Source organism: Heterostelium album (genome assembly GCF_000004825.1).
Source record: "Heterostelium album PN500 unplaced genomic scaffold PPL_contig8, whole genome shotgun sequence".
NCBI classification, from domain to species: domain Eukaryota; phylum Evosea; class Eumycetozoa; order Acytosteliales; family Acytosteliaceae; genus Heterostelium; species Heterostelium album.
This window is the reverse complement of record NW_008805085.1, coordinates 1293597-1319729: the sequence shown is the minus strand read 5'-3', so window position 1 is coordinate 1319729 and position 26133 is coordinate 1293597. Positions and strand designations below refer to the sequence as shown.

The 26133-nt window shown below is 30.0% G+C and overlaps 13 protein-coding genes across 13 annotated transcripts; 9 read left to right on the top strand and 4 right to left on the bottom strand.

Moving 5' to 3' along the window:
* Positions 1 to 224: 224 nt before the first annotated feature.
* Positions 225 to 2744, bottom strand: PPL_04184 (uncharacterized protein; the record flags this gene model as incomplete). Its single annotated transcript, XM_020575094.1, has 5 exons — positions 225 to 276; positions 1331 to 1436; positions 1465 to 1576; positions 2518 to 2629; positions 2698 to 2744. 5 exons carry the CDS (start codon positions 2742 to 2744, stop codon positions 225 to 227), a joined length of 429 nt encoding a protein of 142 aa, XP_020435508.1.
* Positions 2745 to 4044: 1300 nt separating this feature from the next.
* PPL_04183 (Hsp20/alpha crystallin family protein) lies at positions 4045 to 4710 on the top strand (the record flags this gene model as incomplete). Its single annotated transcript, XM_020575093.1, has 1 exon — positions 4045 to 4710. The coding sequence occupies one exon, from the start codon at positions 4045 to 4047 to the stop codon at positions 4708 to 4710; it is 666 nt and encodes a 221-aa protein (XP_020435507.1).
* An 881-nt stretch (positions 4711 to 5591) lies between these two features.
* Positions 5592 to 5944, top strand: PPL_04182 (uncharacterized protein; the record flags this gene model as incomplete). The annotated part of the gene is made up of 2 exons (XM_020575092.1): positions 5592 to 5677; positions 5716 to 5944. The coding sequence occupies 2 exons, from the start codon at positions 5592 to 5594 to the stop codon at positions 5942 to 5944; spliced, it is 315 nt and encodes a 104-aa protein (XP_020435506.1).
* Positions 5945 to 6214: 270 nt separating this feature from the next.
* PPL_04181 (uncharacterized protein) lies at positions 6215 to 6957 on the top strand (the record flags this gene model as incomplete). Its single annotated transcript, XM_020575091.1, has 4 exons — positions 6215 to 6260; positions 6462 to 6535; positions 6619 to 6802; positions 6950 to 6957. The coding sequence occupies 4 exons, from the start codon at positions 6215 to 6217 to the stop codon at positions 6955 to 6957; spliced, it is 312 nt and encodes a 103-aa protein (XP_020435505.1).
* Positions 6958 to 7260: 303 nt separating this feature from the next.
* Positions 7261 to 7902, top strand: hspG8 (Hsp20/alpha crystallin family protein; the record flags this gene model as incomplete). Its single annotated transcript, XM_020575090.1, has 1 exon — positions 7261 to 7902. One exon carries the CDS (start codon positions 7261 to 7263, stop codon positions 7900 to 7902), a length of 642 nt encoding a protein of 213 aa, XP_020435504.1.
* A 404-nt stretch (positions 7903 to 8306) lies between these two features.
* Positions 8307 to 8691, bottom strand: PPL_04179 (uncharacterized protein; the record flags this gene model as incomplete). The annotated part of the gene is made up of 2 exons (XM_020575089.1): positions 8307 to 8554; positions 8616 to 8691. 2 exons carry the CDS (start codon positions 8689 to 8691, stop codon positions 8307 to 8309), a joined length of 324 nt encoding a protein of 107 aa, XP_020435503.1.
* Positions 8692 to 9559: 868 nt separating this feature from the next.
* Positions 9560 to 10198, bottom strand: PPL_04178 (Hsp20/alpha crystallin family protein; the record flags this gene model as incomplete). The annotated part of the gene is made up of 1 exon (XM_020575088.1): positions 9560 to 10198. One exon carries the CDS (start codon positions 10196 to 10198, stop codon positions 9560 to 9562), a length of 639 nt encoding a protein of 212 aa, XP_020435502.1.
* Positions 10199 to 11028: 830 nt separating this feature from the next.
* On the top strand, positions 11029 to 14886 carry PPL_04177 (MSCRAMM family protein; the record flags this gene model as incomplete). Its single annotated transcript, XM_020575087.1, has 2 exons — positions 11029 to 11380; positions 11501 to 14886. 2 exons carry the CDS (start codon positions 11029 to 11031, stop codon positions 14884 to 14886), a joined length of 3738 nt encoding a protein of 1245 aa, XP_020435501.1.
* A 628-nt stretch (positions 14887 to 15514) lies between these two features.
* Positions 15515 to 16596, top strand: PPL_04176 (uncharacterized protein; the record flags this gene model as incomplete). The annotated part of the gene is made up of 2 exons (XM_020575086.1): positions 15515 to 15722; positions 16142 to 16596. The coding sequence occupies 2 exons, from the start codon at positions 15515 to 15517 to the stop codon at positions 16594 to 16596; spliced, it is 663 nt and encodes a 220-aa protein (XP_020435500.1).
* Positions 16597 to 16843: 247 nt separating this feature from the next.
* Positions 16844 to 20031, bottom strand: psmD2 (26S proteasome regulatory subunit S2; the record flags this gene model as incomplete). Its single annotated transcript, XM_020575085.1, has 7 exons — positions 16844 to 16941; positions 17007 to 17240; positions 17318 to 18478; positions 18555 to 18856; positions 18949 to 19454; positions 19548 to 19769; positions 19894 to 20031. 7 exons carry the CDS (start codon positions 20029 to 20031, stop codon positions 16844 to 16846), a joined length of 2661 nt encoding a protein of 886 aa, XP_020435499.1.
* A 628-nt stretch (positions 20032 to 20659) lies between these two features.
* On the top strand, positions 20660 to 21900 carry PPL_04174 (WAP domain-containing protein; the record flags this gene model as incomplete). Its single annotated transcript, XM_020575084.1, has 4 exons — positions 20660 to 20728; positions 20846 to 20940; positions 21573 to 21688; positions 21770 to 21900. 4 exons carry the CDS (start codon positions 20660 to 20662, stop codon positions 21898 to 21900), a joined length of 411 nt encoding a protein of 136 aa, XP_020435498.1.
* A 340-nt stretch (positions 21901 to 22240) lies between these two features.
* PPL_04173 (uncharacterized protein) lies at positions 22241 to 24117 on the top strand (the record flags this gene model as incomplete). Its single annotated transcript, XM_020575083.1, has 2 exons — positions 22241 to 23369; positions 23816 to 24117. The coding sequence occupies 2 exons, from the start codon at positions 22241 to 22243 to the stop codon at positions 24115 to 24117; spliced, it is 1431 nt and encodes a 476-aa protein (XP_020435497.1).
* Positions 24118 to 24742: 625 nt separating this feature from the next.
* PPL_04172 (uncharacterized protein) lies at positions 24743 to 26012 on the top strand (the record flags this gene model as incomplete). Its single annotated transcript, XM_020575082.1, has 3 exons — positions 24743 to 24792; positions 24858 to 25016; positions 25079 to 26012. 3 exons carry the CDS (start codon positions 24743 to 24745, stop codon positions 26010 to 26012), a joined length of 1143 nt encoding a protein of 380 aa, XP_020435496.1.
* Between the last annotated feature and the right edge of the window lie 121 nt (positions 26013 to 26133).

The following is a 26133-nucleotide window of genomic DNA, read 5'->3' as shown; positions in this document are numbered from 1 at the left end:
AAAAAAAAAATTCAAATTTGCATTATTATTTAAATAAAAAAAAAGCACAAAGTAAGTTTTGGTGGGATTTGGGGTATTTGGTGGAAGTAGTGGTAATGAAAAAGATAATCTAATCAGTTAATTAACTGCTATATACCCAACCACACCACATCCGATCTATTATATTAATTATATTATTAACCTTAAAAACCAGACCATTGCAAATTTGTGTTTTAGATTAAATTTTAATGTTTGGATTTTTGGTCAGATGGATAGAGTGTGTAGAAAAGATGCAAACTTAAAAGAAACATTTTTGCATATTGATTGAAATTCGTGAAAATAAACGTATTTGGTTGGATAGTTTAATCTAATAATATGTTTCATTATGATAATGGGTTGGATTATGAAAAAAAATATTATGATTTATAAAATAAAAAATATCGATCTTTAAATGAATCGTATGAATAGTATGAATTTTATAAGGTAGTGGATGAAATGATAAATTACTTATGGCTAAAAATGATAATAATGATGATTATTATTTTCTTTCTTCCAATTCTATATATTAATATTCCAGTTGTTCTGTCGACAGAAATCTAAATATCTATAATACAATTAATTCTAGAAATCAATCACCTAAATTACAATTAATTCTTTTAAAATTTTTATATAATATAATATTTTAAAACATGTATATTAAAAAAACTAAATATATATACTATACTAAAAATAATAATTATAATATATTATTATGACAATGAAAATAATTATTTTTAAAAAAACCAAAAAAATTGAAATTAATTTTAAAAAAACCAAAAAAAAGTGAAAGAATGTTACTGTTATGATAATTTAAGAGATGAACAACAGTTTTAGTTCTTATAATGTTGAGAAGCTGCTCATGAGGTGGTGTGAATTTCTTTTTTTAATTTTTTTGGTTTTTTTTTTTTTTTGAACTGCCTTATATAAGGGGGTAGGTATGTGTGTGATGTTATAAAACTTTCTATCGATATAAAAATATGAAAAAAAAAAAAGATTACAATGGGTTATTGCAAAAAGAAAAAGAAAAAGAAGGTTTCACAACTCACTCGAGCAATTTAAATTACTATCTATTCATTCTATATCGGTGTGTTTTTTCATACTTTTTATTCAACTGAAATTAATACTAATAACAATTGTATGAGTGAACTCTTGTTTTAAACTTTAATAGACAGATTGAGTGTAATAACAATTTGTTGCTTTTTTTATCAAAAAAAAAAAAAAAAAAGGTCTTTTAATTTTGAAGTTTGATATAGTAGTGCAAAAAGTCATAGTTTTATACATAAATGGTAAAAACACAAACAAAATATGATACCCAATTGGGGCTTTTGGTAAGAAAAGATCGGAATAGGTATCACCTGGGTCCAATATATCAAATTTGTGAATAAGACAATAAAACAAGTTTAATAATGAGATATCATCTATCAAAAGAAAAAAAAAACAACAAACTAACTGATATAATTCCTATTTCTTTTAAAGATCTAAAATAAAGAATGATAGCTATAGAAGTAGAAAAGAAATAGAAGATAGAAGAAGAAGAAGTAGTAGTAGTTTGACTTACCTAAATAATAATAATAAAAATAATATATCGTCTAATTTCTTAAAGCGAAGATCTAAATGATTATAGATTGGTGATAGCTAATTATATTGATTGTCTTTTCTTTATTTTTTTTAGTTATGTATACAATTGTGATAGTTTGCTAAATAATTGCTTTAATTTAATTAATTAAACAACAAACTGTACAGGGAAATAGAAATAAATAAAATAAAAATTATTGATTTTTTAAAATAAATAAATAAAGTAAATAAATATACGAAAGGTCGGCAGATGGATGCCTTGAGTCTAAAGAAAAAAGAGTAAAATTAAATTAATTAAAAAAAAAAAAGAAAAAAGGTAGTTTGTTTGATAATAATCACATGATTATTATTTTGAACGATTTATTGGTGTTGCTCTTAAAAAAAGCACCTTCTATGTTCATTTTTTTTGATTGCAAAAAACAAAAGCAAAAAAAAAAAAACAAAATTATCATAATTAAAAAAATTATTTGAAAAGTTTTTTTTGTGACACCCGCTGAAAAAAAGATTAAATGAAAATAAAAAAAAATTTTATGACATCACCTCCTCCATTATTTTCCATTTTAAGATTACATAATGATATCAAAAAAAATACAAATATGTATAATAACTTCTCTTTTTTTTTATAAGATTTATTTTTAGAAATTAATTTAATTAATTAATTTCTAGAAGATTCCTTTCAAATAAATGTAAAAGATTGTTATTCGATATTATTTTAAAAAGGTAATTATGATAATTCAAAAAAAAATTTGTTTTTGTTGAAAGACTCAACTACACTTCATTTTTAAATATTTATCTAGTTTTATATTACAATTTACAATTTTATTTTATTATAATTTACATTTTTAAGATTGATAGAATCTTGATGTGAATTCAAAATTTAGCTTTGAATTATCTGTTTATTCATTAACAATTAATCAAACCAACATTGTATTTATAGGAATAAAGATCATGTCTCTTTTCTGTAGCTCTAGTTTTCTTCCAACTTCTACTTTTACCATTATGATATGATCTACTATTACGGTAATGTTCTTTTTGTCTAAATAGATTTAGAAATGAATTAAAAAAAATGAAAAATGCTGATTAAAAATAATAAAGATTACTTACGGTCTCTGAGGACTAAAATCATCGATATGGATAGAGATTTTTAACATTTGTATATTGTAAACAAAATGTTTTGAATGAAAAATTAGAATTTTTAAAAGTTACATTTATACTTTCGGCTTGGTATTGGAGAATCTAAATTTCTTGTCTTTTTCAAAAAAATAAATTGGAATTGATGCGGAATTGAATAAAACACAGATTTTATTTTATTTAATCTTGATAATCTGAAAAATGTAGATTCAAATGATGTCACGGGTCGAAAAAAAATAAAACTGGTCGCTTAAGATAAAAATGACTTCACCAACCTGAGAAATTAGAAGCCCTGATAATTTTATGATATATATCATAAAATTCCGATCATTTTTTTTAATCAGAACATAAAGTACAGTCATAAGATTGTTTGTGGTTGTTTATCGTACAACTAAGATTATATCCTCTAAAATATCATTTGCATTTACATTCCTAATGTATCGAGGTTGAAAGCGAGGTGACCATTGAAAAATCGAAATAAATAAAATTTAATTTAAATTTTTTCTTTTTTTTTTGTCTTTTTTTTTTGTTTTTGTTAAAAACAATGATTGTAGGTTAGAATAGACTATTCTCAAAAACCACATAAAGAGCAAATTCTCTTCGATATCTCATCAAATTACTATGTTTTTTATTCTTTAGCTTTTGGGCAACAATTTAAACTATGTATATAATATTTGTACTTTTTGTTTTTATTTAAAAATATAATTTTCTTTGTAAAATCATACATATAAAAAGATGTGAAATCAAACATCGAAGAGCAAGATTCAGGTTTATGGAAAGACGAACAAAGTGAACCTTAAAATAGAATAGCAGTCGATTTCATACTTCAATTTAATGCAGTAAGTTTCATTACTACAATCTATCAATCAAGCAATCAAACTATCCAATTAGATTAGAATTCATCAAGTATTAATTAATGAGTTCCGAATCACTCATTATGAATAAATTAGTTTGTTTTGTTGATTCCTATACAAAGATTAGGAATCAAAATATGTTAAAAATTTTAAAATTTTTACATGAAATTTCGGACAGTTTTTTGTAAAAATTCAATTGAAATTCAATCGGAAATTCAAATGTAAATAATCAAGTTTTCGAAAATGGAAACCGAAAGATTGTTTTAATTGTTTACGATGGTTGGATTCAACAACTATTTAAACTCAAGAAATTAAATCATTTTAATCATTAAATTTATAAAATATCAAAACAAATAAATTGTATACAAAGTCAATACTTATCTATCTATTAAATAAATATAATATTTAAATTTATCTTTTTTATCTATTTCATATTATAATATACAAATAACATATAAATAATAAAATGTCAGTTTCATTCTATTCACCATTTTTCACAAGATTACCAAATAACTGTTCAAGTGCAAATCCAAACAAGAATAATATTCTTTCATTGTTTGATGAAGAGTTTTGGAACAATCAAGTCAACAAACAATCAACACCAAAAGAATGGTCACCAAAATCAGATTATCAGTTGGATGAAGAGAATGTCATTATTCAATTCGAATTACCAGGTTTGAAGAAAGATCAAATCAATATTGACATCAAAGATTCAACTTTAACAATCTCTGGTGAAAAGAAAGAATCATTCTATGAAGTCGAACCAAGTTCACCATTATCATCTTCAACAACTGACATCTCATCAAATAATGAAGATACTCCAAGAATTGAAGAAGATGTTGATGAAAACCAGAGCCCACAATCAAAAGAATCAACAAAATCAATCGCAACAGAAGAATCGAAAAAGTCAACAACAGATGATGTCAAATCAAATTCAGATTCCAAAGCAACAAAGAAGAGATTGATCATAAAGAGAGAGATTGTTTATGGTAGATTCAAGAGAATATTCCAACTTCCAAAAGATATTGATTTAGAATCAGCATCAGCCAAACATGAAGATGGAATTCTTACATTTACAATTAAAAGAGTTCAACCAGAACCTCTAAAATCCACTAAAATCCAAATTCAATAAGAATTATATATTTATCAATATTAATAATTAAAAATATTCTTCATCTTCTCATGTAAATACCAATAAAAAATATTTAAATAAATATAAACAATTTAAAAAAAGGAAATTGTTATTTTTTTTTTACCTAAAAGATTCAATTCAATTTTTTATAATATTTAATAATAAATAAACTGAAAAACGAAAGAATAGTAATGTCAAACCAACTTTAACCACCTTGGTGACAGAGTTATTTGTTATTATTCTAAATCACCAAACTAGTTGAATTGAACTGTATTCTCTATCGCGGTCTGAATTACGCACACCACAAAAAACATACACTTTAGATTAGAGAGTTAACTACCAAAAGGGATTTATTACACAATCTAAGCAATTATATATTATTTTTAACTCGAATGATCACATTTAGCTCTACATATTAACTTTTTTTAATAATTTAATTGTAATATTGAATTCTTATTGCACTATTTTAATGTTTACTCTATATTACAATAATTACTTGACTATTTTCAGATTTTATATCTTTTCATACTTTTACACAGGAGAATGAAAGAGATAATTTTGTAGTTTTGATCAGGGTTAAAAAAAATTTCCAAAAAAAAAAAAAAACTAAAAATACAGACCCGTTTATATGTGTATTACATCAAAAACGTATAAACATATTATCTAAAAGTATACTTTGAAATTCAAAAAGATTTTTAAAAAATATCTTTAATATATTAATTAAAAATAATTAGAAATTAATTTCCTGAATAACTGGAAGTTAAAAAAAAATATGAATGAAAACAAAACTATTTAAACAAATCTATTCATATTTTTATTCATCAAAACAAGTTATACTTATATCTAAATATTTGTTTATATACTATAAAATATTAAATAAAATGTCGAAATTCATTACATTAATTGCTACTTTATTGGTTTTATTATTGATTGCTGGAAATGCAGATTGTGAACAAACTATATGTAAGTTTTGGAATAAAAAAAAAAAAAAAAAAGAATTTATAGTTATCCTTACTTATATCTAAATTACTTAGTCTTTGATAGTTCAGAGGGAGAAGAATCGACCTCCCCTGTTTTTGTATTTATAAATTCAGAAACTCCTACAGATTCTGCTTCCCAATCGAAATATATTCAAACTTCCTCTGATTCTAGTTATGATTCTGAATCTACAGATTTCTTTTTTGATTCAGAATCTTCGAATTTACCAAATGATCCACTTTTTCAAACCAATTAAATAATTTGGAAACAAAATTAATAAAAAATCAATTTATAATTTTTATTCTTAAAAAAATCATCTCTAATTAATCTACTCTTCAATCTTAATTTCTTACAAATTATATATTTTAAAGAGTATCCTGACCACACATATAAAATTGTTTCACCCACCAACAATAAATTTTTTATCATTAATTAATTTTTCATTTTAAAATTATAACAATAGATTTGCACTTTTATTTATTTAATTAGATTATTATATCTAACAGAATAGTCATAATTATATAGAATGAGAACGAAACCACAAGTATCGTCGGCAAGAGGTGCAACGAAAGGTAACAGTCAGAAGTGTCCGTTCTCTATTAAACCTTAGATGACTGCATATTCTATCAAGTAGAGTTCGGACTTTGTCCTGGAAAACGAGTACCATCGATATCAACGACTATGATAACTCGGTCGTCATATCTATTACCGATCTCTTATCACCAGTGAAGAATCGGATTTCCCTTGGCCAATGGTCGATAGCTATTCAATAGAGGTTCTCACCGAGTATTTCTTCCAATTCGGTAGTTCTACTGACAATAGCAATATGATATCTTATCATTTCGAAGTAAGAAACCTTCTTTAGAACAATTTGCAGATATCGTTTGTCATACAGCTTACAGGTTGAATGCAAGTAGAGTTCATTTGAAGTTCACCTGTGAGTTCACTTTTGGTTGCTATAACATTACTCACGATAAACTTGTGGTTTACAATGTTAATGGTGATTATGATACACACGAATTGCTGGATTTTATCAGATTAGGAAGCAAACATTGGTCTGATTTATGTAAAGTTGAACTTTCAACAGCGTTTTCCCCTGATCTTGTAGATACCAGTATATATATACTCTACTTAAAAAGTTGAAATAAACTAAACTATTCACTTCTTTGGACTATTAATATTATCGACTATTCATTGACCTTATTTGAAAGTGTGATAAAAATGAAAAAGACAATTAAAGGACTTTTTTTAAAAAAATTAGCTAAATAAATGAAATTTCGGACAGTTTTGCTTAAAAATTCAATTGAAATTCTATCAGAAATTCAAGTGTAAATAATCAAGTTTTCAAAAATGGAAACCGAAAGATTGTTTTAATTGTTTACGATGGTTAGATTCAATAACTATTTAAACTCAAGAAATTAAATCAGTTTAATCATTAAATTTATAAAATATCAAACAAATAAATTGTATACAAAGTCAATACTTATCTATCTATTAAATAAATATAATATTTAAATTTATCTTTTTTATCTATTTCATATTATAATATACAAATAACATATAAATAATAAAATGTCAGTTTCATTCTATTCACCATTTTTCACAAGATTACCAAATAACTGTTCAAGTGCAAATCCAAACAAGAATAATATTCTTTCATTGTTTGACGAAGAGTTTTGGAACAATCAAGTCAACAAACAATCAACACCAAAAGAATGGTCACCAAAATCAGATTATCAGTTGGATGAAGAGAATGTTATTATTCAATTCGAATTGCCAGGTTTGAAGAAAGATCAAATCAATATTGACATCAAAGATTCAACTTTAACAATCTCTGGTGAAAAGAAAGAATCATTCTATGAAGTCGAACCAAGCTCACCATTATCATCTTCAACAACTGACAGCTCATCAAATGATGAAGATACTCCAAGAATTGAAGACGATGATAATGAAAACCAAAGCACAGAATCAGAAGAATCGAAAAAGTCAACAACAGAAGATGAAACAAAATCAAATTCAGAATCCAAAGCAACAAAGAAGAGATTGATCAGAAAGAGAGAGATTGTTTATGGTAGATTCAAGAGAATATTCCAACTTCCAAAAGATATTGATTTAGAATCAGCATCAGCCAAACATGAAGATGGAATTCTTACATTTACAATTAAAAGAGTTCAACCAGAACCTCCAAAATCAACTAAGATTCAAATTCAATAATAATCATATTTATATTTATCAATACCTTATTCAATAATTAACAAAGATTCTCAATGTAAATACAAATAAATAAAAATAAAATCTTAAAATCAAAAATAAATAAAATATTTTTGGTATCTATTTTATTGGAGTATTTTATTTTATTAATAAAAGGTTAAAAGACATCGTTTTTAGGACTAATTAAGATTAGAATTATTTTTAATTTTTTTGATTTATTAATATTCAATATAAAAAATCTACTTTTTTGCTTTTTTTGATTATTTTTTGAAATATTTTAAAAATAATAATAATAATTCAAAAAATAAAAATAATGTTATTTAAGTACTGCCTAATATTCAATATAAGGAATTATATTTAGATTTAATATTAATAATAATTTATAAATCGAACAATTAGAATTAAATTTAGTTAGTTGGAGTAGGAAATTCATTTGGAAAAAAAGAAGTTACAGAATTAGAGTTGGGTGACTCATAATGGGAATCTGAAGATTCATAATCAGAAGATTCATAATATGAACTAGAATCTAAATCTAAACTAGATTCAGAAGATGGTTTAATCGGATTTGGAGTTTCTAAGGGTGTAGTAGATGCCGAACTCCCACTAACAAAAGCAGGGGAGGTTGAAGAAGCATTATTAGCAGAGCTATCAGTGACTAAATTTTATTTATTTAATAAGTAAAATAATTTACAACAAATCATTTATATTAAACTTACTTGATTCACAATTGGAATTTCCAGAAATCATTAATAGAACCAACAAAGTAGCCATTATTACATTGAATTTTAACATTTTTTTTAATAGTTTAAACAAATATTTAGATATTTTTAAGTTAGTTTGGCTTTTTTAAAAGGAAATCATTTGATTTATATAGTTTTGTTTTCATTCATATCTTTCTAACTCCTGTGATTCTCAAAATTAATTTCTTCGTTCTATATGTTTTTCTTTTGAAATATCTTTTAGTATTTCAAACGTATAGTTTTTGACAAATAAATGAATATGTTTGATAATATATACTATCAAACACATAAATGTGTATTGATAGGAGTCTGAAAATAATATAAAAAAATGAAGTTTTTAATATTTTTAACACACTGATCAAAACTACAAAATTTCTCATTTCATTCTCCTGTGTAAAAGTATGAAAAGAAAAATAATTATTGGAATATGGTGTAAGTATTTTAACTTTAGAAAAATAATATAATAAAACTATTGAAATTTAAATAAATATACAGAAGTTAAAGTGATTATTGATAAGTGAAAGAAAAACTGGTTCTATCAATTATAGATGAATTTTTTTAAATTCTTAGTTCTACCTTCAGAATATATGTATTGCTATGTAGGTAATTCCGAGATTGTAATCTCAATCCAACTTGTTTTGTGATGTCATATCAGTTTATGAAAATATCTATTTTTTAGCTGCTATTGTTGTTAAAGTTGGATTAACAAAAATTTTCAACCATTTATGTTGTCAAAAACAATAAAAAATTGATAAAAAAAATTCTGAAAACCTTAGGGGAAAAATAAGAAAAAAAACTAAAACAATAATTTTATTCTATTTTTTTTAATTTTTTATGTTTATTTATTTGTATTTACATTTTCAAGTCCTTAAGAATCTTATTTTGTATAAAGAATAGATAAAGAAAGATAAATTTGATTATTATTGAATTTGAATCTTAGTTGATTTTGGAGGTTCTGGTTGAACTCTTTTAATTGTAAATGTAAGAATTCCATCTTCATGCTTGGCTGATGCTGATTCTAAATCAATATCTTTTGGAAGTTGGAATATTCTCTTGAATCTACCATAAACAATCTCTCTCTTTCTGATCAATCTCTTCTTTGTTGTTTGGGAATCTGAATTTGATTTGACTTCTACAGATGTTGATTTTGTGGCTTCTTTTGATTCTGTGCTTTGGTTTTCATTATCATCGTCTTCAATTCTTGGAGTATCTTCATCATTTGATGAGCTGTCAGTTGTTGAAGATGATAATGGTGAACTTGGTTCGACTTCATAGAATGATTCTTTCTTTTCACCAGAGATTGTTAAAGTTGAATCTTTGATGTCAATATTGATTTGATCTTTCTTCAAACCTGGCAATTCGAATTGAATAATAACATTCTCTTCATCCAACTGATAATCTGATTTTGGTGACCATTCTTTTGGTGTTGATTGTTTGTTGACTTGATTGTTCCAAAACTCTTCGTCAAACAATGAAAGAATATTATTCTTGTTTGGATTTGCACTTGAACAGTTATTTGGTAATCTTGTGAAAAATGGTGAATAGAATGAAACTGACATTTTATTATTTATATGTTATTTGTATATTATAATATGAAATAGATAAAAAAGATAAATTTAAATATTATATTTATTTAATAGATAGATAAGTATTGACTTTGTATACAATTTATTTGTTTGATATTTTATAAATTTAATGATTAAACTGATTTAATTTCTTGAGTTTAAATAGTTATTGAATCTAACCATCGTAAACAATTATAACAATCTTTCGGTTTCCATTTTTGAAAACTTGATTATTTACATTTGAATTTCCAAATACAAAAAATTGAATTTTTACTGCAAACTATCTGAAATTTCATACATTTTTTAACTGAATTTTCATTGAATTAATACAAATTTTTTTTTTTTTTGTATGAATATAAACGACCAAAGAAAAATTCTATGATGTATTTTGCAAATATTATAACATGTTATATTCATAATTTATTATTATTTATTAGTTTATCATTTTCAACTGATCTCTCTATAACCAATTTAATGACATTGACCAATGGTACAATCAATCTCTGTCAAGACAGGCCTCATTCAATAACTTGGTTTGAGAGCAAGTCAAAAATGTAAAATACAAAACAAAAAAAAAGTTTACTATTTTTTGATACAATTATTATTATTATTACTTTCTATTTACAAATAATAATACCAAAAAAACAAGACACTATTAAAAGGTACTTTTTTAAAAAATTATTTTTTTTTAAACACAATTTTTTTTTTTTCGTTTTAAATGAATGATTTTTTTTGATTGACTTTTTGTGAACTTTAACAATAATTTTAAATCAATTGATTTTCATATTTTAATTTATTTATTTTATATAATTGATAAGTTAGTAATGAGAATTAGTTATAAAATTACCACTACTACTCAGAGAAGAAACTCGAATGCAGTGGTAATATTAATGATTGTTAGTTGTCTGCTGGCGTTGCAAGTCTCAATCATCGATGCCAACGGTAGCAGCAACAACAATGCCGACGACGATATAGTTAGTTGTGGTGGATTCGTAAAGGTTGCTAAAACACTCCCAAAGAATCTCATCAACTACGAACAAATCAAAATAAACTTAGTACAGGATACTCTTGTTAGAGAATCAACAGAATGTTCACCGAACGGATACTACTTCTTGCCCGTCTACAAGTCAGGTGACTACCATTTAGAAATCGAAGGTCCAGATGGTTGGACATTCAGTAAGTATTAATTAATCAATCAATCACAATCAATCATAATTATCAAATCATTAACATTTCATTTTTCTTCTTTTCTTTTCTTTTCTTTACTTTTCTTTTCTTCTATTTCTAAACATAAAGATAAAAAACAAATTGAACTATCAATTGATTTCAACAATAAAGATAGTTGTAAGGATGATATCAATTTCGAGTTGAGTGGATTCCGTGTCGATGGTCGTCTAACAAGTCGTAGATGTTCAAATAGCGGTGCGTTGGATGGAATCACCGTTCAGTTGAGAGTGAAGGGAACAAGCAAAGTTGTAGCTCAATCTGTGACTGCCAACGGTGGATTATATCGTTTCGAATCGGTGGTACCTTCGTCCGAGTTGGAGGTTGTCGCTGTCCACCCAACCTGGCAATTCAGTGTCAACTCTGTAGCGATCAAGAATTTCGATTGGGGTAACTACCATGTCGAACAAGACATCGTTATCGAGGGATTCGAACTGACCGGTTCGATCAACTATGACAACCACCCAATGAAAGATGTCGATTTCCATTTGGAACCAATCGGTTCAACTTCAAACGTTGTCAAGTCAATCATCGATTGTTCAGCAGGTGCAGCAAAGTCAGGAGCTGTTATTTGTACAGTTCAATCTGGTGTAGATGGTCAATTCAGAATAAAGAATGTTCCATGTGGAGAGTATCGTTTGTCAGCTTCTTACAGTGGACAGCAAACAAAGTATGACATCTCTCCAAAGTCGATCGATGTAAAGCTGGAGGGTGGTGACTACAAAGTTCAACAACCATTCCAGGTTATGGGATTCTCTGTTTTTGGTCGTGTCATGAATCAAGACGAAGGTTTGGCAGGTGTTTCCATCCTTGTCAACGGAAAACCAAAGACAACTACCGACGCCAACGGAAACTACATTTTAGAACAAGTTACCGCTGGTTCTTTAAAGATTGAAGCACAACGCGATCACATGACATTCTCTGGTCTCCAAAACTACAGAATGTCGCCATCGGCACCATCGTTGCCAGACATCAAAGTCGTCAGCTACGACCTCTGCGGTCAGGTATCGGTACCGACCGCACCGGCCGGAATCAAAGTGAATCCACGTGAGATCACACTCGTCGGAAGCGAGAACAACAAGCAAGAGAAGAAGCAAACAGACAGCGCTGGACGTTTCTGTTTCCAAGTGGTACCAGGCACCTACAGAATTTCGATTTCACTCAGCTCCCAAGAGAAATCCAAGGGATTGCAATTTGTTTCACAGACAATCACAACCACCATCACCAACCAACCGATGTTGGACATCCTTTTCTCACAAACACGTGGTTCTGTCGTTGGAAAGATCCGTCCTTTGACTCCAATCACCGGAGCCGCTGGCGAAGTACCAGCCGGAATGAAACTCACCCTCGAGCCAACCTCTAGAAAAGGTGAATCTGTCAACGCCGCACTCTCACTCACCAAGACCGGTGATATTTCCTTCATTTTCCGTGATCTCCTCCCAGGTTCCTACAAGATCCAGCTCGCCTACGATGTCTGGTGTTGGGAGTCACTCGAGAAGTCTGTCAACCTCGAAGACACCGAAGTCAAGGACAATATCGAATTCGTCCAAACTGGATATCACTACGATGTTCAATCTCCACATCATCAAGTTGCTCTCGAGCACCAAATCAACGGAAAGACAGCCGACAAGATTCAATTGAAGAAGGGTAGTAACTTGCTCTGTCTCAAGGAGTCTGGTCTACACAAGTTTGACGTCAAATCATGCTTCCAATTCGAAAAGAACACCGATACTTTCAATACCGATTACAATCAACGTGGACAATTCAAGTTGAAGATCGAAAAGATTCAATTGACAGGTTCGATTGAACTCACTAGTGCTGCTGGTGACTCTGCACCCTCAAAGATTGATATTCAAGTCCGTTCGAAATCCGGTGACGTTATCAAGACAATCAAAGCCGAACAATCTTCAACTTCACCCAGCACCTACAGCTACTCTTACATGGCAACATTGGGAGATGAGTTACAATTCGTACCATTGACACCAGCCGGATCCAACTTACTTTTCTACCCAAGTGTTCGTTCCGCTTCGGTCAACACTGAGAACTGTCCACCATCGCTCGAAGTCGTTGCTGCTCGTCCAGGTTTGTTCATCCGTGGACAAGTCTTCCCAAATATCGATGGAGTTGAGATCGCCACTTTCGTTGAGCGTTCCGGTGAGCAAGTAGGACAATCGGTGGTAAGCGACGCCTCTGGACACTACCAAATCGGTCCACTCAGAGACGACATTGACTACACTCTCAAGGCATCGAAACCAGGTTATCATTTCAAGAAAGAAGAGAAGGGTTACAACTTCAATGCTATCGAACTCGGTTCCGTTGTTGTCAACTTCCACGACAAGGAAACTAGCCAGCCAGTCCAAGGTGTCCTCTTGTCACTCAGTGGTGAAGGCTACAGAAACAACTTGCAATCACCAGCCAACGGTTCCATTGGTATCTACTCACTCTTCCCAGGCAAATACTTTGTCAAGTGTTTGCTGAAGGAGTACGCAATCACTCCATCTTCACAAACCATTGAAGTACTCGAGGGTAAGCAAATCAAGGTCGAAGTCTACGCCAAGCGTGTTGCCTACAGTGTCTACGGTAGTGTGAAATCTCTCATCGGTGAAGCACAAGCTGGAATTGCTGTTCGTGCACTCACCAGCAACAATAAGGTAGCCGACGAATCGACAACCGATGAACTTGGAAACTATCGTCTTCGTGGACTACAACCAACCGAACAATATCGTGTCGCAATCGTTGGACAACCATCGATCGAACGTTCGGCACCAGCTGAATACAAACTCACCATTGACAAATCCGATCGTACCGCCATTGATTTCGTCGTACTTTCATCGAGTTCCACTGCAACATTCGACCTCTCGGCCAATGTCGAGTTGAGCGGTCCACAAGCCAGCCACGCCATTCTCCAACGTCTTCGTGCCAACCTCTACAACCAAAAGGATAACTCACTGTACCGTTCCATTGAGTTTGGATTCAATTCGTTCGTTGATTTCGGATCACTTCCAAAGTCCAATAACTATGTACTCAAGATTGAGAATGACATCAACAGCTTCAATAGCAACGCCAACAAGAACAACAAGAACAGTGGTGCCAACTCACTTTTGAATATCAAGGTTGAACCAACTGAAGTCAATATCAACAACATTAACGAGGATTCAGAGCAATCGACAAACAAACACTTCCAATTCAGAGTGGATATCTCGAAATCAGCGATCATCTACGAACAAGAATCAGTACCATACTCTGGACTGATCTTCTTTGCCTTTGTTGTAGTTAGTGTGTTGTACCCAAGCAAAGTATGGAACTTTATCCTCTCTGTTAGATCAGGTGAACTCTTCCAAAAGTCAAAGAGCACAACCAAGCGTGTCAACAAATCCGAAGATCACAACAATGATTTCCTTCCAAAAGATTTATTAAAACAAAAACAAAAGAAATCATCGAAAACAAAAAATAACTAAATTAATATATAAATAAATAAATAAAATTAAACTAAAGAAATATTAAATTATAATCAATGTTTTTGGTACAGCTATTACAAAATTAAAAGATGTTTATATTTATAACATTATAAAAAAAAAGAAGGAATGATAACCTATTCTTTATTACAACTTTCGAATTAGAGTAACCATTTTATTAAACGATGAGTAGATACGGTAGCTAAGAATACTTTGGAATTGAGTTCACTCTTTCACAGCAGTTTTTTCTTTTTTTACCTTTAAACCGCCATATAGATCTAGTGAATGTGCTATAACCTGACATCTTTCCTAATTTAAACAATTAGTGGTAGTTCGTAGAAGTCGTTTGAATGTCGTAAACCACGTAGCCCATATCACCTCGATGGTAAACACTCATCAAGACCTGATAAGCGTGACAGATCTGGTCATTCTGACAGATTCAGCCGTGCGAATAACTGGTTGGGTCAAACAGTGTGTCGTCGTTGGGAGTGTATGGAATTAAGTCGTGAACGTTGAATGTTCTGGTTCTTCGAGCGGTTGCAGGTAAATCAAATTCAACTAATGTTTCATTGATAATTCTAACAATCTTGTAACATTAAATTTAAAATTAGATTTTATTTTAGAAAAAAGAATGTTAATACAATTCAATCTTGATATAAATTTTAACATTACATTTAAATCAGCTCTTGAATATTCTATGCCACGTCAAGTGCCTTATGATGATGTCCCCATCGGTGACTCCAGGGATATAATAGAAAAAGAATATTTTAAATTCTTTGCAAAGAATTTAAAAGATGATTTTTTTATTTTAGATCTTGAATATATTAAGAATCTTTGTTGTAAGAAAGACACAGTTAATTTTCCAATTGGAGCTACTCTAATTCGAAAGTTGTAAAAGAAGAAAAGGCCTCAGTTATCAAAGAACAGCCTAGTTGTTCAAAAACAAAGACTTATTTAAATTTTTTAACAGTTTGAACTCGTCAAAATACAAAAAAAAGTGGGAAAATATTTGTTTTTTATTTTTACTAATTTTGGTATTTTTGTGGGGGATAAATCTATCGTCCAACATACATCTCATATAGATAAAACAAATACAAAATGATTAATATCAATAGATAGATTCATTCTATTTAATAAAATATTATGATAACAATAAATTTAAAATATTTATTTATTTTCCTATATTTAATTGTTGGAATAAATTGTATAGATTTAAAAAAAAATGGATTAGACAAGAATAATAATTATTTAAAAATAGATAGAAATGAAGATATTCTTGGAAATAATTATTTAAATAGTGAAAGTGATAGTTCAGATACATGGATGTCTTCATCTTCTAATCCAAGTTGTATGGTGTATAAAGAGTTTAAGATGATTCCAAAGATCGATCCATTCTACAAAAGAGACTATGCAACGCTAAGAGGATTCGAATGTTCTCATTATATCGATCCTCTGGTACCATTAATGGAAACATTTCTTTTCGAACCATACACCACTGTTTTTGAATCAGATCCTAACTGGTTGAATATGTATGTTCAATTGGAAACAGTGGAGATTAAAACTGGAATTTCACAAGGTCATCAAGATACCACTGTTTTATACAATCAGTGGGTGCACGTTACACTCGACGAATCAAACAATACCTACAGATTGATATTAGGTCAACAATCTGCAACAGATTCAACAGATTCAAAAGATAAACCAAAAGATTAATAATAATTTGGCCAAATAAATAATAATATTTATATTTCTTTTCATTTAATGTTTTTTATTATATACTATGTATTTATTTTAAGGTGATGTTTTGGATTTGTTGAGTGTTTTTTGGTTACAAATGGGAATGTGTTGTTGTTGTTGTTGTTGTTGTTGTGTTTGCTATTTGTTGAAATGATTGGTGAATGAATACTATTCTTATATTACTTTTGATTTTTTAATGATTATTATTATTATTTATTATTATTTACTTTTTAGCTGCGGACTTTGGTACTGGGATTTGAGTGGCATTTGGATTTGGTTTTAAGATTACAATACCTTCCAATACAGATGACAATGGGATATCTAAAAAATTAAATAGATTGTTAGTTAATAATTAATTTGAATTAATAATAGTTTTTGCAACTTACAATCATCGGTTGCCAATTCAGCACGATCGTTAAAACCTAATAATACAGGTGTAGTATGTGTTTGGAAACCAGTGATAGTCTTTGGCTTACCGGCTTGACCAACTGTATCTACACTTTGTCCTACACGAACTGAAACTGGCAATGGCTTAAGATTTTCATCTAATGTCATCAACATTCTTGGATAAATAGACATTACAATTGAATAGAATAAATAGTGAGCTTTAGTTGTAAGTACTAAGAATAGAAAATGAATATTATTAATAAAATGAACAATGATCTGTTAGAAATATGAATATGTTGTTGTCACTTACAGTTTTTAATATCTAATGCGGCATGTAATAAAACTAATAGACCAGAGACACCGACTGGTGACATAAGGGTACGATCGTTGTGATATGGGTTGATGGTGAGTGTACCCTTACCGAGATGGAGAAGTCCTTGTGCCATTCTAACAAAGAACAAGTGAGTCTCCTTCGAGTAAAACACAGCCAATGCCTTTAGCATTCCACCGATACGGGCATTGTTGGTTCCGGCACCGATGAGTCCGAGTGCGAGGATGGCACCTTGGCTGACCTCAGGATCGGTGTCGTGACTCAACTTGGAGAGGATATCCATGACGGTGATCTTTGGATTCGATGCAGACAACAAACCGAGTGCCAATGGAATGGCACGACGAATGTTGATGTTACCCTTCTGAAGGAGATGGTCAAAGGTACGCAAACACATGTCGGAACCTAGCTCCTCACCCATGGCGATCAACGAGATCGAGAGGACGGCAAGCGAGTGATTTGGATTCTCTTTACCGTCGCAACAGAAATGCAACATATTTTGGACTTTCAAGACATTACCGGTTCCGGCAAAGGCACAGGCTTCTACGGTGAGACGGGCGTATTCTCCGGGTGCACCCTCGATAGCCTTGAGAGTCTCCAATGTCAACTCGGCTTCGTCTTGCTTTCCGAGATACAACAATCCGAGCGCCAAGTGCATGAAACGACAGTAGGTACTGTTGAGCGAGGTCTTGTCACGAGTCATCAGGGTCTGAACAAACAGGGTGGAAAGTGTGTCGTCACAACTACCGACAAAGATCAAACCGAGTGACAGTGCAGCGATACCGACCAGCTCCATTCCGATGGTGTTGTCCTCGATGATTGGAACGATATACGATTGCAAGTCTTCACGTCTAGTACCGACGTAGGCGAAACCGAGCGAGAGAACGGCGGCAGTACGAATGGTAACCGATGGATTGGTGAGATGCTCAACATTCAGTGCAATGACTGGATCGACGTCGTTTCTGATACCACAGGACATCATACCGGTGGCCAAGATGGCACCACTCTTTGCATTCTCGTCGGTCGAGTACAAATACTTATCAATCTTACTCAATCCATTATCTACATCCCATAAATAAACCATACCCAACGATGCAACAGTACTCATAATACCCAAATCTCTGTTTTTGTACCACCATTTTTCTGGATATTGAGAATAAATTATTAAGTTAGTTATTTTAATTAGTTATTTAGTTGTTGTTGTTATTTAATTACATACCATCATCAGCCATTAATTTATCTTTAATAAAACCACAATTAACAAATGCATTTACAAAGGAGGAAGCAAGATTGATACGTGCTGACTCTGGAGCGGTACCAGTAGTGTTTTCAAGATGTGATTGGAAGATGTCCTCTGGAAGTTTTGGCTCACGAACATCGAGATCAGTTGCCAAATTCAAAAAGTATTCACTAAGCTTTGTATTATTAATTATATCAGAGACTGGCGAGACATCAAAGTTGTTTGGAACAATCTTTTGTCTTGAAGCAATGAATGCCAATTGTTCCAATGTTGACTTATTACTATAATAATAATAATAATAATCATTATTATAAAATGAAATGTTAATTATTAAATATATAAACAAAATATATTTATAAAAGTTGTTACTTACTTTTCAGCTAATTTAAAGATGTTTGTTATAATATCATTGTTATCTATTTTAAGAGCAACTCTCAAAGCATCTGGGTATTGTTTGGCTTTGATATAGATTTCAACGACGATCTTGAGGATGTTGATATCCTCTGGACCCGGTACGTAGTATGCACAGCTGGTGAGGTAGAGACAGACACGTGTGTAGTTGTTCTCGTCGATGTAGTTAAAGAGTTTGGTGAGTTGTTCGACTTCCAAGAGGAGATCGCATGCCTCTGGCTCGGCGTTGTGTGCCATCTGGAAGGGAACGATCTCGTCGACCAGCAACAAGAGGTCGTCGACCGACTGATTCTCCTCCTTCTTGATATCGTACTCCACACCGATCTCCATCGCCAAATGACGTACGTACTCGTGTCCCCACGATGAAATCGATTCACCCGATCCCAACAATTTATATTTCAAGGTGTCTCTTGTCTCTTCGTTTCCATTGGCCATAGCTAAAACTGATAGAATATCAGCCAATGATTTCTACAATAAACAAACAAACAAACAATCATAAAAAGAATTAGTTAGAAATTGATTAATATATTAACTTAATTGATTGATTAATTAACTAATTACCTTTTGTTTTCCTTCAGATAGTTTCTTGTAGGAATCGAGCAGAGTTTGGTAGTGGGGTCTGAGGAATTTCAATGGTTTTGGCACAGAGGTCATGGAAGATGTAGATGATTTGATTTCAGCCTTCAAAGCTTCCAATGATGCCATAACAATTTCGGCATTTGTATCTCTTACTCTTTCTACCAACAACTCTAAATCAGTCTTTAATTTCTCATCTTCTGGTGACTATATAATATAATAGAATGGTTTATTAATTATATGTAAAATTTAATAAATAAAAATAGTTGTTGGTTCGTTTTTTTTTTTTTTTTGTTTTTATTATTCCAACAAACATCTTTGAGATACCTACAAGAGCATCATCTTTCTTATCATCCTTTTTCTTGTTTGGTGCACTCTTTCCAGTTGGTGGTTGTGGTTGTTTTGGATCTGTAGTTGTTGTTGTTGTTGTGCTACTACTATTATTATTTAAATCTTTTTCAGATGGCATTGTTTTTTATTCTTTATTTATTATTATTATTATTTACAAATGAACAATGATTAAGATGATGATGATGATTTTTATATGTATTTACTTTTATATATATATATTATTTATTTAAATCTACTAAAAATATGAAAAACAATCAAAAAAGTAATTACAAAAAAGTTTATTATTATTATTAATAAAGTTATATTAAATATTTAATAAACTGATAAACTATTTTAATTTATTACTATTCTGTAGAATAATTTTGATGTTTTTTGAGTGGTAGATTAATGAAAACTTAAAGTGTGATGATTTAAATTATAGCTAATTGTAAGTTCACAATTTTTTATTATTTTTTTATTTTGTTTAATTTTTTTTTTTTTGGGTTTTTTGATGAATTAATTTGCAAAATTAAATTGTAACGTTGAATTTGATTGACTTTAGGTTTGATTGATCAGTCAGTGCTAAGTTTTAGTGTGCAATCAACCAATTTAAAAATAAACTAAACTAATTAAAGCTATCTTTTTTTTAAGTAATATATTTTTAATAAAGATCATCATATAATAGTTAAATCTTTATTTATTAAAAGAAAGTTAAATAAAGAAAGTTAGAAACACAGCAGCAGCAGCAGCAACAGTCACACAAAACAATGTATATTCAAGATTTCGAAGAGTTTTATGATAAAGCTGAAACACTATTTAGATCAGATCCCAAACATGTATGTACATACAATTAATAGCATCAGCAGAAACAGGATAATTGTCAACAGAGAAGTGTTTCAAACTAGTAGTTTGAAGCATGCAAAATCAACCTCATTATTATCATCACTTTAAAGTGTTTGACAAGAAATAATCATTCGATTACTTATATATATTTAATTTCATTTTCAAAAACTCTCTCTAGACAAGATATTCTTTCAAACTTAGATATGTAGATGCACTATTCGTATTAAAGGTTTCTAATGATAAACAAACACTGGTACACAGAACAGACAAAGAAAATGATTTGAAAAAGATTGATAAATTAAATAACTTATTCTTCCAGCTGACAACTGCATCAGATATATAATATAGTAATAATAATAATAATAATAAAACTTTTTTAAAAACAAAAATAACAAAAACAATATTATATTTCTTGATTAGTTATTTAAAGAATCAATCAATATACAATAATCAATCATAAACATATGTTTAGCTTGCTTGTGAATTGAAAACCGAAGTAGTTATTAATAAGAGCAGTAGCAGCAGCAACAACAGTAGTAGTAGTTTGATATTAATAATAATAATAATAATAATAACAGTGATCAGTGATCAGTTTGTTTGTTGTATAATATTCAAATTTGTCACATATGTTTATATTTGATTTATTTTTTAATCTATTAAAATTTAAGTAGATTGAATGTCCCCCCAAAATATAATATAATAAAATAATAAAATATATAAAATATATAAATATGATTATAAAGTTATTGATTTATTCATTTTAAATTATCAATCATCATTTTATTTATAAAAAAAAATACAACTATTTTATTTTATTTATAATAATTATTTTTTTAGAATAATAATGAATAAACTAATATTCCTAATCGTAATCATTTCTATGTTGACATATATTGGAAATTGTGAATCCAATCAACAAATGGAACTTAGTTGCCCTCCAACTAAAGATCATTGTAAGTGCTTATTTTAATTTAATTATAAATTATTTAATAATTAATTAATATAATGTAATGTTTATAAAATTACAATACTAGCTACAACATGTTCAAATGAATGTGGAAATGGTTGCCCTCATGGCCAACTATGTTGTTCTAATGGATGTGGCCAAGTTTGTATGGCTGGAGTTCCTAAAAAACCTAGAAAAGGTGTACTTAATAAAGAATAATTAATTTACCATTATTTCCTACGGTTTTAAATATTTATACATTTTTATTAATATATTATAATTATCAAATATTTAACTATTTATTATTTTTTAACATTATAATATTTTAACGTTTAAAAAAGAATTAAAATATTTCATTTCAATCAAAAGAGATTGACAATGTTTAAAAAAAAAAACAAAAAAAACTGTGTTAATCACTTAACTGTGTTTGTTATCCTCACTTTAATCTTAATTTTTATTCTCTCTCTTTTAATCATAAATGATAAATGATTGACTCATAATAATAGTAATATATTAATAAATAAAAACTAAATAATAAACAGATAATATTACTATAATTATGAATTTATACTTTAATTTATGTTTATTATTATTATTATTTATATATATACAACAATGTAATTCAAATTCAATAAAAGTTAATTTACATTCAAAGAGTAGTAGTAGTAGTCAAAAAAGAAGAAATCTATTCTATTATACAGATTCCAATATCGATGATATTATTACATTGCAATCGATTGTTGCAGAGGGTAGTACATTCAATCTATTGGGTATATGTGTAAGTGGTACGGGATTCTCAGATGTAGCGGTCGGTGCCAATTCAGTTCTGAGAGTGTTGTCATTCATGGCCAAGTCGGACAGTGCTTCATTTTCACACCTCCTAACGATACCGGTTGCACTCGGTCGTCAACTCCCACTGGATTCACCTGTCAACTTGGATATCAGTGTTCTGAATACAACGTTCAGTAACAGTTCAATCTCAGTACGTGGACCTGCGGAATCACTTTGGAATACCAAAGATAAATACTTTCCAGAGTCAGCGGATCTGCCGCAACCCAGTAACATGAATTGTACACAACTCTATCATTCGATTAATGAGCTGGTTTCCAATCGTAATGAGACCATTGATATTCTAATAACATCGCCTCTTACCGATCTGGCAGATTTGCTTATCAATAGCGATAGCAGTGTTATCGATTCCATCGGGATGGTGTCGGCAATGGCCGGACTATTAAAAGCTCCGGCCAACATTTTCACTTTTCGTAATAATACGGTTGCGGAATTCAATGTATTTCTCGATGTCAAAGCATTTCGCCTTGTGAATCAGCTGGTCGGTTCAAAGCTGTTGCTTACTACGCTCGATGCTACCGATACCAATCCAATCACCAGAGAGTTCTACTATGGTGTTCTGAACAGACCGTTCACTCTGTCCGGTCTTTGGTTACAGGCATTGTTTGAATCGGTCAAAGATACGCTAACCGATCCGATATTCTTCAACGATGCACATATCTATGGTAAAGGTTTCTACATTTGGGATTTCGAGAGTTATCGTGTGCTTCGCAATGGTCGATGTGACAATGAAATAGTTGCATCGATTGCAATCAACGATACGAATCCACCTAATAACCCGAATGGTCAAGTAACAATCCTCAGCAACAACAGCGAATCATTGCCAAAAGTTAGAATTTGTATATCAATAGATGCTCTATCTTCTCATTCTTTATTATCAAATATTTATAGGTATTCATTACCATAGGATCTTGATCTTTAAAATAAATATGTACAAAAAAACAAATACTTTTTATGAATAGTGTTATTTATTTTATTGGTTAATTATGAAATGTACAGATTTTTGGGATTAATTTCTTAATTATCCCATATTTAGAATTTTATATTTCTTGGTATTGGATTGAAAGTATCTTTTTAATAGTAGATAGTAAGATACAGCACCACTAATAATCAGAGCAAATGTAGTCTTTGGATTTAGTTTGGCAATTCAAAGAACTGTAATTTGGAGTTGTTTAATAAAAAACACATATAAATGACGAAAACTCATGTCAATCTAGAGCTTAACGCTGGGCGACCTTAGACCACAGGGAATCTTCATCCAAATGCATACTACTGCTAATAAAAGTGTTCCTAACGGCAAGTTGGGCATACAATGTGGAAAATAAATTTGAAAGAGAATCAACAGGTCATAAATTTGATATCTATATCTCAAATAAAATGCAAAAATATTGGAAAATTTTAGGTTGTCCTAACTGCGAATATAGGTACCTAGATTCAGATAAAAATGAAGATGATGATGAGGATTACCAATTGTATTTCGATGATTCTGGATTCGAAGACTCGGAATTTGAAGATGATAATGACAACAATGAAGAATCAGCTGTCTCAATGGATTTCAAATCAAATAATAATAATAATAATAAATAATCATAATAAATAAATTTAACTTTTTTTTTTATTATTTTTAATAATAATAAAAATTTTTAATCTGAATTTGGTTGTAAAGTGTGGTAGTGATTATAGTGTGCTATTGATTTTACATTCAAAATGAATTTTCCCGAATTTAGGTAAAATGGTTTACCACATTGTTTAGAATAATTAAAATAAATTGAAATATTTAATTATTATAAATTAAATTAAAAAAAAGATTAAGATAATGAATGAACACAAACAAAAATTCTTGATCTTCAAATATTCAATGTGTGGGGTATGAAGTGTTTTTGAAAAAGAATAATCAATTTACATATACCTTTTTGATTTAACACTAGTGTGTATAGAAATAATTAAAGAAAAGTAGAGAGATTTTTTTAATGATGGTTGCAGATAAACTATAAAAAGATGAAAATCGTTACGAAAACAACTATAAGAATATCTAAGTCGATAATCCGATTCAATTAATCTAACTATAAATATATAAATCTATTAATCTAATAATTTAATTATAATTTTTTATTAAAATATACATTGATTATTATTTAATATATTAAAAATGAAAATATACCTTTATTTGTGTCTTTTGATGGCACTATCTTCTATCACATATGGAAGTATAATGTGTCAGATCGATATGTGTGGTATTCAAGGTGCAGATTGTAAATCAAAGTAAATATTAATTTTTAAATTTAAAAAACAACTTTTTTTTACTAAAACAATATTTTTTTTTTTAGTGCTCAATGTGCTCCAGGATTCAGATGTGAAGGTAATTCAACTTGTACTACTGCTAGAAAAGAAGGTGATATTTGTATCGATGACAACGAATGTGCATTTGGTTTGAAATGTGTAAACAGTGAATCGAATTCCAAATGTAGAAATGCTAAATATGTTCCGTAAGTTTATTATGAACAATATTTTTTAAAATTAAAATTAATTGTTAACTTTTTTTTTATAGAAATGGTGGAGCTTGTACTTATAATTATCAATGTCTAGGTTCGATGTCATGTGATAAACAAAATAAATGTAGTTTGAACGAAGGAACTTGCAGTATGAATGAAGAATGTCCACACGGAGAGTATTGCAAGCAAGGTCATTGTAAGAAAATGATTACTCTTGATGCCGATTGTAATTTCCCAGAGGATATCTGCGAGTATCCAAATATTTGTAGTGCCACCGATGGTCGTTCTACCAAGGGTAAATGCAAGCCAATGTTCAGTAAACAACCAGGTGACACTTGTTTTGCCCAATTCGGAGAGTGTAACATGGCCCAGGGTTATAGTTGTCCATCTTCCGGTGGTGCCATCTCTTCATGTCAACCAATCTTACCAGGAATCAATTGTGTCGACGACAGTGGATGTGATCCAAAGTGGTCAGTTTGTTCATGTGGATCTGATTCCTCAAATACTACCTGTCAAAATAGAATCTACTTTGACAACACTTGTCAAACCGAATACTCCAAGTACAGAGAATGTCTAGTGAGAAACAGATGTCCATATTCCAATTCTATCGAAGGAAGTGGACAACCACAAAACAGCCGTAGCTCATGTGACTTGACTCATTGTGGAAATGAGACAGTTTGTTTCTATGCCGCCTGTTTGAGAACCGAATTCCCATGTGGTGTTCCAAAGGATATTGGTATCTGTGCTATCAAATTCAGTCATCCAAAGGCAATTGCCGGTCCATCGGTTTTCGGTAATGTTACCAGACATGGAGTAAATGGTACAGTCACCGGTGTTGCTGCTGGCAACGCCACAGTTACCCCAGGTCCGAAAGGTAAAAACGATACACACACTGACTTGAATCAAGAAGATGGAAAGAATAGCTCTAGCCGATTGATGGTATCAATGAGTGCTGTTTTCATTGCCATCGTAACTCTTTTACTCATTTAAGGTAAAAACATCAATTAATTCCCTTAGGAGAAACAAAAAATAAAGCCTCAATTTGGTTAATCAAAATAATAAGAATAAAAAAAAATAATAATGTTAATAAAATGATAAAAAATTACTGTTT